Source organism: Xiphophorus maculatus, chromosome 2 (assembly GCF_002775205.1).
Source record: "Xiphophorus maculatus strain JP 163 A chromosome 2, X_maculatus-5.0-male, whole genome shotgun sequence".
In the NCBI taxonomy this organism is placed as follows: Eukaryota; Metazoa; Chordata; class Actinopteri; order Cyprinodontiformes; family Poeciliidae; genus Xiphophorus; species Xiphophorus maculatus.
In genome coordinates this window covers 22763018-22778382 of record NC_036444.1, presented here as the reverse complement: position 1 = coordinate 22778382, position 15365 = coordinate 22763018, and the positions used below count along the sequence as shown (strand labels likewise).

Sequence of the window (15365 nt, the reverse complement as noted above, 5' to 3'; positions counted from 1 at the left end):
CAAACACATGTTTCCCAGAAAGGACTGAAACATTAAGCAGTCCGAAAGGTGCAATCAAACGTCTATAGAAAGTCACATTGAGTTTACCTGGGAAGATTATTGTGCATTTTAGGTTCATCTTGTAGTTTCACCCGACAGCCACGTATCCCTTAAGGTCGCTATGTGTGTACGCTGGTATGGATTTGGCTTGCCAGTTCTCCCAATGTTTTTAATGGCAAAGATTTTATGTATCTAAAGAACGACAAAAAGCAAAACGTATCTATAGGATTAAAGTCAAAAATTATACTAAATAAGTGGCCTACATAATATCAGGCAAACAATGAAAGATAAACCATGATTACTAATTGACTTTTCAACTTTGCTTTATGTTCCTGTATGGATTCTCTTTTCTTGTTTTCTGCATGCAGTTGCTAATCAATACATTTCTAACGTTAGAAGAAAAAATAGCCTGAAACCAGGGCTGACCCTTCACTGCCCCTGGAAGTAACCAATATCATGGTCCTGTTGGATTTCATGGTTTATGTAACACTTAAAGCTTTTGTAGACCTAAGAATCTTCTGACTTTCCACAACTTTGACTCCTTTGTCCACCACAATGTCCAATTGGACAGCCTGTCTATTAGTCTTGATGTGTATGTCCCACAGGATCCACCGCTTTTGGAAGTGTCTCCCTCTTCTGATCTTCATATACAGCATTCCAACGTGGTTATGTGTATATTTTGGGTGCTAGCCTATTGTACCCTGTAGCTGCCCCTGGTCTCAGAGTCAATGTAGGATCATAAATTCTGTCTGTTGTGGTAGACCCTGACTGCTGGTGATATCATGCTGACTGCCTGTTCTCTGCTGCCATGATCAGTGTATTTGTGCTGTCCTTTAGTCCAGCATTGTTAAAACTTCTCAATATATGACACATCCTCAGTCAGGTACTGCATATCGCTCAGGACTCACCGTTGTACAATGCTTCTGTTGCTCAAGACCATCACCAAGCAATTTATGAGCATGTTTCTGATGTTCGCCAAGAGAACGTAAGATATTCTGGATGGTAGCTCTGACAAGTCCCCCATTAATTTGCATTATGTGCGGCCTCAGAGACTCAACAACCAAGGGACCGACCAAAGACAGTGGCAGGCGAAAGGTGAAACTCATCTGATGGGACGGGATGCGATTGCAACGGCTGTGACAACAACAAAAGTTTAACGTTTTGAACTTTCTTGTGTTGCATTGAAAGCCCACATGCACCTGTCTACATGTACAAGCTCAAAATTTTACATGCACTAATGTTGCTGGTCACTTGGCTGGACTAGGAAGGGCAAACTATTGTCACTTCACTGAGCAAGTTAAAGAGGAAAAGAATGGAGAAGGAGCGACACTGCTTTCTGTGTCAAGCTCTTCAGTTTGCTGGACTTGGTTCCAAACCCCTTTTGCCCTGTGAGGTGATTTCAGTGGCTTCAATCTCCAGCAGGGTATTGATGGCTTGGACTTTGTTTGTACCATTCAGCTGGCTTTTCACTTACTCCCTACAAGTACCCGTTTCTGGTCAACTTGCTTCATGGTTGCTTGTAGTCATTAGGATGCCAATCTAAAGTTGTTGTCCTGAACATCTCCTCTGTTGCCTTGAAGTAGGATGCCTTGCCTCTCTAGGATACCATTCAGCTGAATTTATCCAGTGTTTACATTGATCACTGAGTCAAGCAGCATGATGTTTTCCGGGCAGAAAATGTGGCTGCTCCATTTCAGAGTCGATAACTTTGTCAATATCTGACTGAAGGGCGAGCCTGTGCCAAAGCGTTTCACCATCACCTGACACAGTTGGTTTTGATTCAATTAATCGTGATCTTTTCCATGTTCCTATTGAGTTCCTCCTGAACCTTTTCTTATCTTTTTTATTTCCCCTGGTCTGGTGTTTCCTGTGTTTAGCCGTGTTTGACTGGGCTATTGCTGCCAGTAGCTACATGTTCTCTATTTTCTTCCTTCCACAGAAGACATAGTTGGTCCAGGGTTTCTGTTCTTTACTTTGTCTCTGTCCTGTGCCAAGTTTATCATTATCTCAAAAGCTTGTTCTCCAAACTTAAAGCATATATTTGATCTTATGAGGGAAAAACGTACTTATGATGCTCTTAGCTTCTTATGTTGACTCAAATCTTGACTGAAGCCCAGTGTGAGGACAAAGCTTGTGAAAACAACTTTCCTGAATGTGTTGACTACAGAGACGTTGTCTGCTGTACATGAACGTAGCTTCCTCAGTTCTATGTTGTCTGGATACAACATTGCAGTGCTTTGCATTTCATTACAAACGCTGTGAACTTTATGTCTTGCTTTCATGGGCTTGACTGAAACAAAGAGACAGCAACATTGGCTTCTGTTCATTTATAAAGCTGCCTTGGGGACACTACCCCTGTATTTGCTTAGTCTTGTGTCTCCAGTGAGGGGTGGACACAGTTTCTGCTCAACACATCAGCTTCTCTTTGGTGTCTGCAAAATCTGCTCCAAACTGGGAAGAAAAAAATAATCTCTTATGCTGCTCCATGGTCCTGGAGTAATTTGCAAAAGTCATTAAAAGTCCAAAATTTAATTCCATAAAAACTCTTCTTAAAGGGAGTAACTGCTACAGCTAAACCCCTTTTAAATTATTTTATAAAGTCTTAATCTTATACTCTAATATTATTTTTTAACATTTTGTTTTCACTAAAGTGAATTTTGGGGTTTTGATTAACTGTGCTTTTTAATATTGTCTTACATGTGGTGTTTCCACCTTTTCAGGTCACCCTCAAAAAAAGAGACTTGATCTCAAGGCACTTCCTGCTAAAGTAATGGTTAAATCAAGGTTTTAAAAAAAACTTAATCAGTGGGATCTAAATAGTTAGCTAATTACTGCTGCAGTACCGTCACAGCTAAAACTAATGTGCTTTTAGGGTCTACATAAAAAAGAAATCTAAATTCTTTGCTATTTGCGTGGTACAAAAAGAACTTCTGTTTTTTTGTCTGATTAGCTCCAGGATGATAAGAGAATCACTTTGATGTTTGGTTAATGGCTAATGATCCACAGTTTTCTTTGGTTGAGGTTATTACATAATTCTCCTTGAAATAATACTTCTCTTGTACTAAGCTAATAGAGACATGTAGTGGACACAGCAAACATGTAGAAGAAAATACTATTGTCAGATAAGAGCAAAACAAACTTCTTAACCAATCTGCAAAACTCTGCAGGACATTGGCCAGCCAGAGCTACAAAGGAACGGTTCAGATAATTCAGTTCAATTCAATTTAAAAATACTTTATCAATTCCAAAGGGAAATTAAATATTACAAACCATTTAAAATGATCAGTTTCTCTGATTTTACTCTTTATAGGTATATGTTTGAGTATAATAAACATTGTTCTTTTATTCTATGAACTACTGACAACATGTCTCCAAATTTCCAAGCAAATTTTTTTTATTTATTTATTTGCAAAAAATGAGAAATGGTCAAAATAACGAAAAAGTTGCCATGCTTTCGGACCCCAAACAATGCAAAGAAAACAAGTTCATATTCATTTAGAAACAACAATACTAATGTTTTAACTCTGGGAGAGTTCAGGAATCGATATTTGGTGGAACAACCATGAGGTTCAATGTAGTGGTCTCTTAATTTTTTCCAGAGTTGGATTTAATCTTATGTCCATGTTTTAAGATGAAAAAGAGTTGACCAAACTCATTCCTTTATTTTGTTTTTAAGCACTTGCCATGCAATCTCTCTTTCTCTATTATCTTTTCACTTTGTGTTGTAATTGCGTTCACTTTCAAATGTTGTCATTTGCAGTTGCCTTTCTGATAACAAAGACCAACACCTCTTTTGTAATACCCCTCTTCGCCGCATCTGTGGGGGCGATAGCGAGGCTATTTGACTTTTCTCAAACCCTATTAACAAAAGCCAAGGAAGTCCGAGGGCGGAAGTTACATCAAATGTTGTCATGATGCAGTTTCACATGTAAATCAGTGAGGACCAAATTTCTAATATAAAGTTTGGGGTTTTGAAGGTAAGTGAGCGCTTTTCGTCGTCATTATCTTTTGTCTTTACCTACAATGTCGCTTGCAATCCGGCGCGTGCTGCTAGCGTCACCGGTGTGACGCAGCCGCAATTTTGTTTGCAACACCAGCGAGCTAGAGACAACTAGCCTGGGCTAGCTACTACCTTTGCTTCCTTTGTATATATTCACGGCAAAAAAAAAACAAAGTTGCTATTTAGAAATTTTCTTTTCAAAATCAACGCTAAGCCAGCAAACAGCTCTATGCATTTAAAAACAACAGTGTTAACTTAAAAATGGCAGTTAAAAAAAAAACACCTGCATTATTTTGAATACAGGGTGAAATACTTCCAGGACCAAAAGCAATGAGTACTCAGGTAATGAGTAAATTATATACGTTCTTGTTCGTTGTGGTGATATTTAGACAGAGGTTGACTTTGGTTTTGTGCTTTAATTTCAGTACAGCATTCTGTTCAAGCAAGAACATGGTGAGTAGCATGGTTCACGAACACCACCGCTGTTTTAAGAGTTCCACATTATTTAATGGTTTAAATGAGAGTCCTAATCTATCTCTGTGGAATAATTTAACTTGGGTGGCAGTTGAATGACAAAGCGCATGGTGGTGATATTTGGTACTGTTCATGTGGACAGAGAAGTGGAATTAGGAGCGTCAGGATCTGAGTTTGTTTGAGCTGAGGGAGCTTGGTATGAGCTGGGATTTCTCTTCTTGTCTCCCTTGTTTCCCTTCAGCTCATGACGATGCCATCTGGACAGCAGCATGGGGCAAAAGCGAAGCAGACGGCTCGGAAACTATCATCACCGGTTCACTAGATGATTTGGTCAAAGTCTGGAAATGGTGTGAATTTCTTCATCTTTTTCAGCGCTGTTTTTTTTTTTTTTTGCATTTTTTTATCTGTTGTTTTTTTACATCCTTCCTGCTTCACTTTCTTCCATTCTTCTTTTCAGCCTCTCTACAATCCTTTCTCCATTCTATGCTTTGCCATCTTCCCTCCTACTTACAGTGATGTTATCTTAAAAGATCTGATTTGTCTGTTATTTTTCTGCTGGACACCAGTACAGCTGCTGTTCCAGTTTCACTTGAAAAAGACCTTGTCTAATGGTTTAGGACTCCAGAATTAATGGAACCGGTTCAGTGATATTAGCTTTGTCAAAGTTTTGCTTATTCCACATCCTCAAACGAAGCTGAAATTTTGCATCCTATCAAATCCGGTAAAATAATAGTCAAATCCATGTGAAAGCCAGCTGATAAATCTTAGGCTTTGACTAGGCCTGGAAGTAGCGCGCGTATCTCTCTGTTCCTGCAGGTCAGACGAGAAGCTGGAGCTGCAGTGGACCCTGGAGGGCCACCAGCTGGGCGTGGTCTCTGTGGACATCAGTCACCACGGAGCCATCGCGGCCTCCAGCTCCCTGGACGCACATATCCGCCTGTGGGACCTGGAGTCGGGGAAACAGATCAAGTCCATGGATGCCGGACCAGGTGGGAGGAGCTTATTCTCGCCTTGCTTTTGTATCTCACCTGGACTGAGATTGCCCAGTGACTTAAGAACATGATGTAGCTCTTTTTTTTTTTACAATGCACAAACACAGATTTTGTTTTCCAGAGGTAAACACTTCGTATCCTCTTATCCATTTTCTGTCGCTCTTATAGTCGATGCGTGGACAGTCGCCTTCTCTCCAGACTCTAAGTACATCGCCACAGGCAGCCATCTTGGAAAAGTGAACATCTTTGGTGTGGAAAGCGGCAAGAAGGAATATTCCCTGGACACCAGAGGAAAATTCATCCTCAGTATAGCTTACGTGAGAATCAGTTGCTTGTTTTCTTTTCAGATCTAGTCTGAGTTTTTATTTACCGTTGTGACTCCTTTCCGTGTAAGTCGCCATTTTGTTTTAACGCTTTGAAAGTGTTTGTACCTTGTTTTTGCTTTTTTTTTCCCACTCTTTTTTTCAATCATCAAGCAAATTTTTGCAACAAAGAATTGAGTCAGTTCAGATGTTTCAGACATCTGATCAGCCGCTTCTCTTTGGAGTTTTGTGGGGCGTCCCACAGGGAGGAGACCTCAGGACCGAGAACTTTCCTGAAGGACCATATGTTGTCTGATTTTACGTTTTTTTTCTTGTTTTCTTTTTGAAAAAAAAAAAAGTTACAAAAATATTTTAAAAATGTGGATTTTATTTCAACCATTCCTTCTCTGAGTTCTACAGTGGAGAATAAATAATTGAGAATGCCATAATATTAGCGGAAAATATTATTTGTCATTAGAAAAATAATGTCCTAAAATTACGAGAGAAAAAGTCACTTTAATGAGAGAAAAACTTCTCTAGTTGGAAAAAAATCCAGATATTTAAAAAAACAGTGTACCTTCAAAAAGCTAAATTTCAGTAAATCACTAAAATTTATTTCAAGCTTACGTTCACATGCTTGAGATAGCATGTGAACATGTGGGGTTTTCATTTTTACTCTGCTTAAAATGAGTTTGATTCTCTGAAATATTTACATGTGACATAAAAAGCAAAAACAGGAGAAATCTGAAAGTGTCCCGGAACTTCCTCACAGCGCTGTGGCGGCCATTTTGGCTCCATTTCACATTTCCTTCTTGCTCCTCAGAGCCCCGATGGAAAGTATTTAGCCAGCGGCGCGATCGATGGGATCATCAACATCTTCGACATCGCCACCGGGAAGCTACTCCACACACTTGAAGGTCGGCTAATTTACAGATTTCTATGAAGAAAAAAGACAAATTCTTTTCAGGAATAACCCTTCGATTAAAAGCCAGACAAATCGAGCATTTTAGATGGTTTTTAATGATGAGTTAGACCTTTATCAGTGTGTTTGGTTTTTAATTTTCCAGCATTAGTATTAAGCAGGTCATCTATTAGAGGCAGGAAAAAGCCCAAGTTATTTCTTTTAAGGTTTTAATTTCGATTTTATTTAAATATAATTCTGAAAATAAAACATTTAGCAGTTTGATTTAGATTATAATGCAACAGATTCTCAGATTTTGCCATAATGTTTCACTTTTCTATTAATGCTTAGTGATGTGTCCACCTTAAGATGGCCTGAAAACGACTGGGAAATCTGGAAATTTGAGTTTAGAAAACTCTGGACTTTTGACAAGAAAAAAATTTAAAATCTGTGTAGCATCTCTCCATACATATATTTATTCTGCACATACATTGTCTGACCACTGTAGAAATATATCAATAGTGAGCTTCTTGTATTTATACTTTAAAAGTTGACTAAAAACAACAGAGATCCATGCAAACAGTCTGGAACTTTATTTAACCAGTTTCCTGTTTTGGACAAGTGTGGAAATATGCTCAAATTTTTTCTAGACGTTTTTTTTTTCTTGTCTTCCATCTTTTAAATATTACTCTAATCCCCATTTGACAATTACAAAATTTACAGATAATGAAGCTAATATAAGCTGAAACATTGTGCTGTGCCTCTTAAGAGTTAATGCTGACTTTTTGTGTCAAATATCCAAAACACAATAAAAAAAACCCTCCTGGACTCTTAAAATTTGTCTGGAAAAGAGTAAAATTGTGAACTAATAAGTGTTCAGGAATCCTGCCTTGAATAGCACATTTAGACTTAGTACTGTCCAGATGCGGAGTTTGATATTCTGTGTGTTTTCTTGTCCGCAGGTCACGCCATGCCCATCAGATCCCTCACCTTCTCCCCGGACTCCCAGCTGCTGGTCACAGCCTCCGACGACGGATATATCAAAATATACGACGTGTAAGTGGCACTTACTGTGCTTTATCGCTTTGATCAATCGTAATTTAGTGATTTATGGACAAATTGTGGAAAAAGTAGCAGATTAAAGCAGTGCTTTATCTGTTCCTCAGACAACATGCCAACCTTGCCGGCACGCTGAGCGGCCATGGGTCCTGGGTTCTTAATGTGGCGTTCTCTCCGGATCACACCCACTTTGTCTCCAGGTGGAACACTAAAAGCAGCTCTTCCACACTTCAATATGTTGTTGTTACAATATGATGTGACGTGTTTTCTCTAGTTTCTTATGCTTCGTGTCAGTGTGAATCCATTCCGATGTCAAAACTTAAAAACCTTCTTTCTTCTGCTCCCCTCAGCTCGTCTGACAAGAGCGTGAAAGTTTGGGACGCCAGCACCAGAGCTTGTATCAACACTTTCTTTGACCATCAAGACCAGGTGAGGAACCTGACTCTTCTAGTTTTTTGATATTTATCTTATCTGGCAGCATCATGCCGCTGGATTTTCTAAAAATCTTTGGCACTTCTGTTGTGAGACTAGTGCGGCGCTTCATCTTCCCATCTACAGCCAGATCAGCAATGGTTTAGATTGAAGCATGTGAATCAATTAAAACGGCTCAGTCAAAGCCCAAACTTCAATCTACTTGCGAATCTACTTTTTGGTTGATTTGTCTCACAAAATTCCTGCCAGCTTTCATTAGAACTGAGGCTGCAGAGACGTTTGGAGAGTTTGATCTGCTCTTCTGTTCACTGAGCTTTTTTTTTTTTTTTTTTTGCTACCGTACTTGCAACATCTCTGTCGTCCCAAGGTGTGGTGCGTGAAGTACAACAGCAAAGGCTCAAAGATCGTCTCGGCCGGCGACGACCGCGCCATCCACATCTACGACTGCCCGTTGTGATAAAGAGCAGTAGCAGGAGGAGGAAAAAGTTTCCATTGATACTTAGAGGGCGGATTTGGGGTAATAAATGTGTTAATGTTTATGCACTGGCTAAATTAGGCCAAATAATAAAAGACTCGTTTTTGGTAATTTGTTTCTGTTGTATTGCTGTTAGTTGAACCTATTAGAGATTTATTTACAGACATTGACCTACATGGCCTGAAATGTGAAATACAAACTAGACTTTGAAATGTTACCTTTCACAAATCAACAGTTTCAGTACTGCAGATGGATCGGTTTTATACTGTATCAAAAAGACTGTTGAACTTTTTGCTTTTATTATTTCCTGGGTCTGAATAGGTTTGGGCCTAAAATACCAAACACAGTTGTAAAAATTGCTATTTTTACTTAGATAAGGGTCCACAACTTGACAAAATCTTAAAAGGCTATTGTGTCACAATCGTCTCAAGACTGTGTGCATCCCTACTGTGCACATTTTGTTTTCAGTTTTTCTTCCACTCAACTTTTCATTAATATCCTTTGTCAGCACTATCTGCTGGACAACTGTAAAGTAAGTAGTCGTCAACATTGGCGGTTTTAAACTTTTCAAATTTTCTGAGAAACATAATTTTGATCATAATCAGAATTAAATGAAATCAGTTCATGTTTAATCCATCAATAAGTTTAACCTTTTTGAATCAAACCACTAAAATAAGTAAAATGTATGATATTCTAATTTAAGATGCGGGATTACAGCAGCTTGATCTCAAGCATAAAGTGCTCCCTCTGGTGGACCATCACATGTACTGCAGCCCCTGATTTATGACGTTTAAAAAAAAATACAAAATGTATACAATTTTTATTCAACTCTGGACATGTTGATGTAACACAAGTTTTTACACATTCATTTAATGTGTCACAGAAATACTAAGAGACTCTTATTCACAGAAACACTGTACTTGACCTGGCAGAAGTGTCCACAAACATTACTTTAAAAAAAACAAAAGAACAAAACACAAAATGTCCGCTGTGGGATGGCAGTAAATCTGAATACACTGTAATGTCAATTTTGAAGGCAGGTTAGTAAATCAGGGTGTGTGTGCTGGTGTGTTGCTGCCATCTTTGTTTTATGGAACCGTGGCAGCACGGTTTGAGTTGCAGTCTTTTTAAAATCAAATTTCTCACCAGGAGATATTTTACATACAAAAAAAATTAAATAGTGTTCACTTCCACACTTTTTTAAGAGTTCAAATATAAATGTTTGGAATCAATTTGAGGACCCTGGTTACCACTGAAGTGATACAATCGAGCTCAAATTAATGTGGTTTACTCTTCGTTGAAGTGAACACATTAAAGGCAGTGACACACAATATAATCAAGGTGCCTAAAGGGTATTAATCTTCAGAATTACACATATTAATCATGTAATAGATTAATTTTTTTTATAAAAAGAGTAGTACCAAGTATTCTGCAGACAAGGCCCCTTGATAGACAGATACTGACCGTAGATCTGAGATGAGGACTCCACCGTTCTCTCAGGTGGTTACCATGGCTTTTGACTTACAGGAGTTGAGGATGCCCCCAGAACCACACCATCTCCAAAAGCAAAGATGAGACCACAGGTTCTCAAGCCGGATACCTTTCTGTCCATGGACTGGACAGCCCTCAGAAAATACCTTAAAGTCCACAAAACACTTGCAGACCAGAGAACCAAACCCCCCTTTACAACTCAGTTAGGGAAAGATCTGCAGACATTAAAATGTTATTTGTACAGTAGAGTACAACAGGATAAAGGCAAGATTGGTTTTTACACCACCAAAACTATTACAGTTTCAGTTGACCTAACGCAACCTCTCTAGATCAGGACTTTTCAAAGTGTTGGCTGCGTATATCCCCTAGGGAGCGCTAGAGTTCTTCAAGGGGTGGCAAAATGAGGGTAAAAACAAACAGAAATTCAAAATATTTAACTTCACCAAACCTATGCCAGAGACAAAATGGATCGATTTTTTTTCTTAAGTACATAAAGATATGGTGAGGGACGAGATAGTCTGGGCCAAGGAAAATAAAATGAGGAAGGAAGTGTGACCATGATTATTTAAAATCTAGATTTGTCTGAATGGACTTGAGGATGCTCCACTGCCATAGTATTGTCTGTCCAGAGTTGCTAGCTAACCTTGCTATTAGACCTTGTCGACTTTGACATCATGTAAGGCCCAACGCCAAAGTTAGATGACCAAGGCTGAATGAACTACGGTTATAATAAAAAAGGTAGCTCATACTTATAGGACTGTAAATGACAAGGTAACCAAAGCATCATAGCTAATGTGGGTAAACCCCACAAGACCAGAGAAACTTATATGAATGGAACATCAAGTAAAACTTTTACAAAAATAAAATCTACAATAAAGTAGATGGAAGAGCACAGATGTCCATGTGCTCTTTGATAAGCTAGCTACCAGACTCTGAAAACCCATATTCTAGATTAAAACTTGAATTTTTCCAATCTGTTCTTTTTGTCCATCACCTAGCTTCATTTTATCTACAGCAACACGAACGAGGAACAAGTACCTGTTACGCATTTCAATGTGCATCATTCACAAATAATACAGCAAATCACAGGACAGCGAGAACAATATGGTTGATTCATCAACCTTCCAGTTGCTAACGGCTGCGTCTAATGTTGAATTCCCCTTATTCCTGCGTTTAAAGCCGCACCGATATAAAGCGCATCAGACAGATCTGGGTCACTGCCTCTGTGCAGCTGGAGAAGGATGACAGACAGTCCTGGTCCCCCATCCTGCCTACGCCTTGTTGTCTTTCACCAGTGTCTGGTCTCAATCAGCTCTGCGCGCAGACTCAGCCTCTTCAGGGTCTCGTATCCAACCACGATGAGCACCGACGTGGGCATGGAGGAAATGACGCGAGCCGACAGCCCTTTGGTCATCACCCAGATGCCCTCCTCCGCCAGCAGCTGCTTGAACGTCTCTATAACGGATGTTCGGCCCTCCACCTTAGAGAAGGATGATGATGGTGATGCATGGTTAGCTTTTTTTAAACCTTATGTTACCAGGGGAAATAAACAACAACTTTGTATAAATAAACTCAACAGTTTGTTACATTTGGAGTGCAGAAGATTAAATGATTTGTATATTGTTATAATCAGCTAAAACTATATATAGATCATCTGCATATTGTAAGGCACAATGCTCCCAAACCTTAGGCTCATTGTCCACGAGTGTGATTAGATACTTTAAACTGCCGTTTTATGTTACTTTTGGACTCATGGTTTCCTCCTTGCTGAACGGCCTTTTAGCACATAGTGTATGAATTGTTTCTCTGTGGATTACAACTTTCACAGACTTCAGTTTGAAACTTCACAATGTCTTTTACTTTGGTTCTGAGGTTAATATGAAGATTTAACATTAACTCTTGTGAAGCAGTTCATCCTTGTGACACAGAACCCGTCTCTGTCCTGAATGTTACGTTTCCCATGGCAGGGCTCTCTGTACAGCAACAGAGATCAAAAGTCCTTGAAGATTTGTGACTAGTGACCAGATACTAGAAACTTCTTACCAATGAAGGTTGCTTTATGACGTTCTAAGTCCTGTTTAGATTGTTGTTTTGGGTTCATGCACCTTCATCGATTCATTGTCTATATCCATTTATTCTTTAAAAATTGCGGAGATAGTTCCTCTCCTCTACTGGTTATGGGGCAAACAGTGGCACAGTTGGTAGCATTGTTACCTTGCAGTGAGAAGGACCTTTTTTCTTTGGGTGCTTCCTCCCACAGTCCAAAAACAGGCCTTTTAGGTCATGTTGTGGTCTCTCCGAAGTATCCTTAGGTGTGTGTGTGCGTGATTGTCAGTCTCTGTGTTGCTTTGTGACAGACTGGTGACCAGTCCAGAGTATACCCTGCCGCTTGCCTAATTTCCTGTGGGTTCAACTACAGATTTTATTCAATGACGTGCAAATGATTTTGGCTTTTGATTTTCACTCTCCATTATGAAGGTAATTAAGCAGAACCCCCCGCCCCCAGAGATGGTTAATTTATTTGTAAATGAGCTAGCCAGTCTCAAATGTCTTGAAGCACCTTCTGACATGTGGCAGAATTCATGGTAGATCCTATGGTAGAGGGTTTTTTTGGCAACCTCTCTAAGGATCTTCCGGTCTGCTCCAAGGGTGAACTTTGACCGGGCAGTCACTGGCATCTTACCAGTTGTTTTGAACATCCTACAGTGGGATACCTGATAACAAACTCGTCTGTGACCCTACCAGGCACATAAACTGCTACAATCTTCTTTCTGAAGGCCTCAGACAGCTCATGTTTGTGTGCAGCCTCACTTCAACAGCTAGGAGATCATCAAATTAAAGTTTGAAGAGTAAACAATGACAACCTCCTTCAAAAGGCTCCAGCTTTTCTTACCTGAACTCTTGCACGAACAACATCCATAGGGTTTGTGATGGTGGAGGCAGTTGCCGCTGCCATTGGTCCTGCCACAGCCTGCAGAATCAGGTGGGGACATCCACTTGGTGCCATTAAAGATAATTTTTCTAAAAATGCAAATGACATTATACATCGTAAGGCCAAGTTGTACAAAAAGACATGCTGACAAAACAAAGGAAAGGTGGCATTGATTTACCTGCATAAAAGTGGTAAAAAGGCCACCAGAGGGCACTGTTGGGGATGTACGTGAGCAGGGATGCCACATAACCCCTATAAAATCCCCTGAAACCATCGGCTGCAAATATCTGCACCGTTATTTCCCGCGATTGTCCAAAAGTAGGATTGCGTTTAGATGTGGCGAGCATCATTTTTGGCTTCACCTTGAAGCGGGAGTGATGTTCCCCCTGTCCTTGCATCATCAGGTGCTGGGACACCACGTCAATGGGCACGGTGATGGTCTGAGCCACCAGCGACGCTGCCCCTCCCGCCACCACGGACTTGACCGTGTTGCTGGGAGAGTAGTTGGACACGTACTTGCGCACCAGTTCGTAGGTGGTGATGTACGCCTGTCCTGACACCAGAGTGAAGGTGTTGATCATGAAGCCTCGGTAGAGGCCCCTCACGCCCTCCGTTCGCAGGATCTTGCAGAAGGCGTCAAAGGTGCCCGAGTACACGGCCTTCCCTTTCTGCACCTGCAGCCGGGTCCGGATTAGGCTGGCTGGGTAGACCGTGGCCCGGGTGGTCAACGTCATAAACACACCCAAGGAGTAGAATTTCCTCTTGTCCAGGTCCTCCCATTCGATAATCTGGATGGCACCTTTCTGCTGCATGGTGCCGGTCAGGCACTAAAGCCAAAGCGCTGCAGTCCTAAACACTGTTGCTTCCATTATACCTGCATCAGACGGAAGCATTCAGTCAATGACAGAGGACAACCGTGGAACACCAGATCAATATGAAGACCAGACAAACCAGTACTAATTATTTATTCATTTCATTTTCTGCTCATTGTTTTGCCCTCTATGGTGAAAACATTTGTCAGCTTGTGTTGGCCTATGCCTGAAAATTGATAATAGACACGTTTAAATGTGTGGTTTTAACATGACCAATGTTAAGTTATGAGTGCGAGTACTTTTGCAAGGTACTACAAAAACACACATTCCTCTACGGATTAGTAACAGTGAGACAAAGTTATTAATGGCGTTCATTAAATATCTAAAACACTTCACACAATGGGCAAGAGAAGTAAAGCTGTATTACCACAGGGTTTATAAACCCGGAACTGACATGGCTTGTGAAACATAGTTGTTAGAGTCAGTTGGGTCTGTAAGGGGAACAGAGACCACAGGAGGGGAAGTTTAAGCACATATTCGGCTGCTGACAAACTGGGACTAAAATAATATTCAACACTGAATGAGCAACTAGCTTTTAAACGTTTGATCAGTTATAGTCAATAACTTAGTGATGTTTTGTTGGAAGAGGAAGCACGTGCAAGTCACAGCGCGTAGTATACTCGAGCTGCTTTAGCAACAACAAACTGCCATGGGGCTTTCCAATCGAAGAAACTCTAATTAATGTTACCTAAACACACCGGCCGAACGTACCCGAATAGTCATTAAGCTCACCGTCCTCGACCACTGTCGTTTGGGTATCGAAGTTGTTTATTTACACTCGAACGGCCTGCGCTGCTGCAACATAATGGAGGGTCATGTCTTCCGTCCATTACTGCTCTGAACAAACACAGTCAAAGGTAAAAGGTCAAGGGTCTAAGCTTTATCAAGACATCTATAAATCGTTATCTACTTTAAAGTTAATTAAAAAAAACAGGTTTGAAAAGCATTCTGCCCCGATTTATAGGACTGAAATATTTACTTTGCCAGTCGTTTGTACAATTGAAGGAAGATGGTGCATTCATGATCGGGTAAAAATTCTAATAAAGTACATTACAAGGGTGACACGAAATAACATTACAGATTTTGACCAATGAAAACTGACACGTAACAAGGTATAAATAAGCAAAAACATAGATAAAAATTTATACATACATGTAAAATTTGTTGAATAATAATAATAAATACTAGTATTTCTTTCGTCAGTTACACAAACATTCCTCGAACCAACAATCCGAAGTACATTGAAAGCAACACAGTTGACGTCACATGACAACACTTTTTTAAAGTCACAGTGCTATTAATGATCGCTTCAAGTCATTTCTGACACTGATGCGATTTGAATCTCATATTTGTGGCTTGGCTTTATTATGACTTAGTTGTCCGTAATTATTTAGCA

At 40.0% G+C, this 15365-nt stretch overlaps 2 protein-coding genes across 4 annotated transcripts; one reads left to right on the top strand and one right to left on the bottom strand.

Moving 5' to 3' along the window:
• The first annotated feature begins 3906 nt into the window (after positions 1–3906).
• wdr61 (WD repeat domain 61) lies at positions 3907–8785 on the top strand. Its single transcript, XM_005814424.3, has 11 exons — positions 3907–4016; positions 4343–4381; positions 4465–4492; positions 4755–4860; positions 5330–5502; positions 5674–5822; positions 6631–6724; positions 7671–7764; positions 7875–7967; positions 8118–8196; positions 8567–8785. The coding sequence occupies exons 2-11, from the start codon at positions 4370–4372 to the stop codon at positions 8654–8656; spliced, it is 918 nt and encodes a 305-aa protein (XP_005814481.1). The 5' UTR covers positions 3907–4016; positions 4343–4369; the 3' UTR covers positions 8657–8785.
• A 692-nt stretch (positions 8786–9477) lies between these two features.
• Positions 9478–14985, bottom strand: LOC102220304 (solute carrier family 25 member 44-like). 3 transcript variants are annotated; one of them, XM_023351314.1, is made up of 5 exons: positions 14949–14985; positions 14681–14806; positions 13276–13971; positions 13059–13186; positions 9478–11645 (listed from the first exon to the last, which is right to left on the bottom strand). In XM_023351314.1, the coding sequence occupies exons 3-5, from the start codon at positions 13907–13909 to the stop codon at positions 11454–11456; spliced, it is 954 nt and encodes a 317-aa protein (XP_023207082.1). In that variant the 5' UTR covers positions 13910–13971; positions 14681–14806; positions 14949–14985; the 3' UTR covers positions 9478–11453. The 3 variants fall into 3 exon arrangements, with proteins under 3 accessions (XP_023207082.1, XP_023207092.1, XP_005814480.1); XM_023351324.1 differs by having other exon boundaries at positions 14702–14806; XM_005814423.2 differs by lacking the exon at positions 14949–14985 and having other exon boundaries at positions 14681–14942.
• Between the last annotated feature and the right edge of the window lie 380 nt (positions 14986–15365).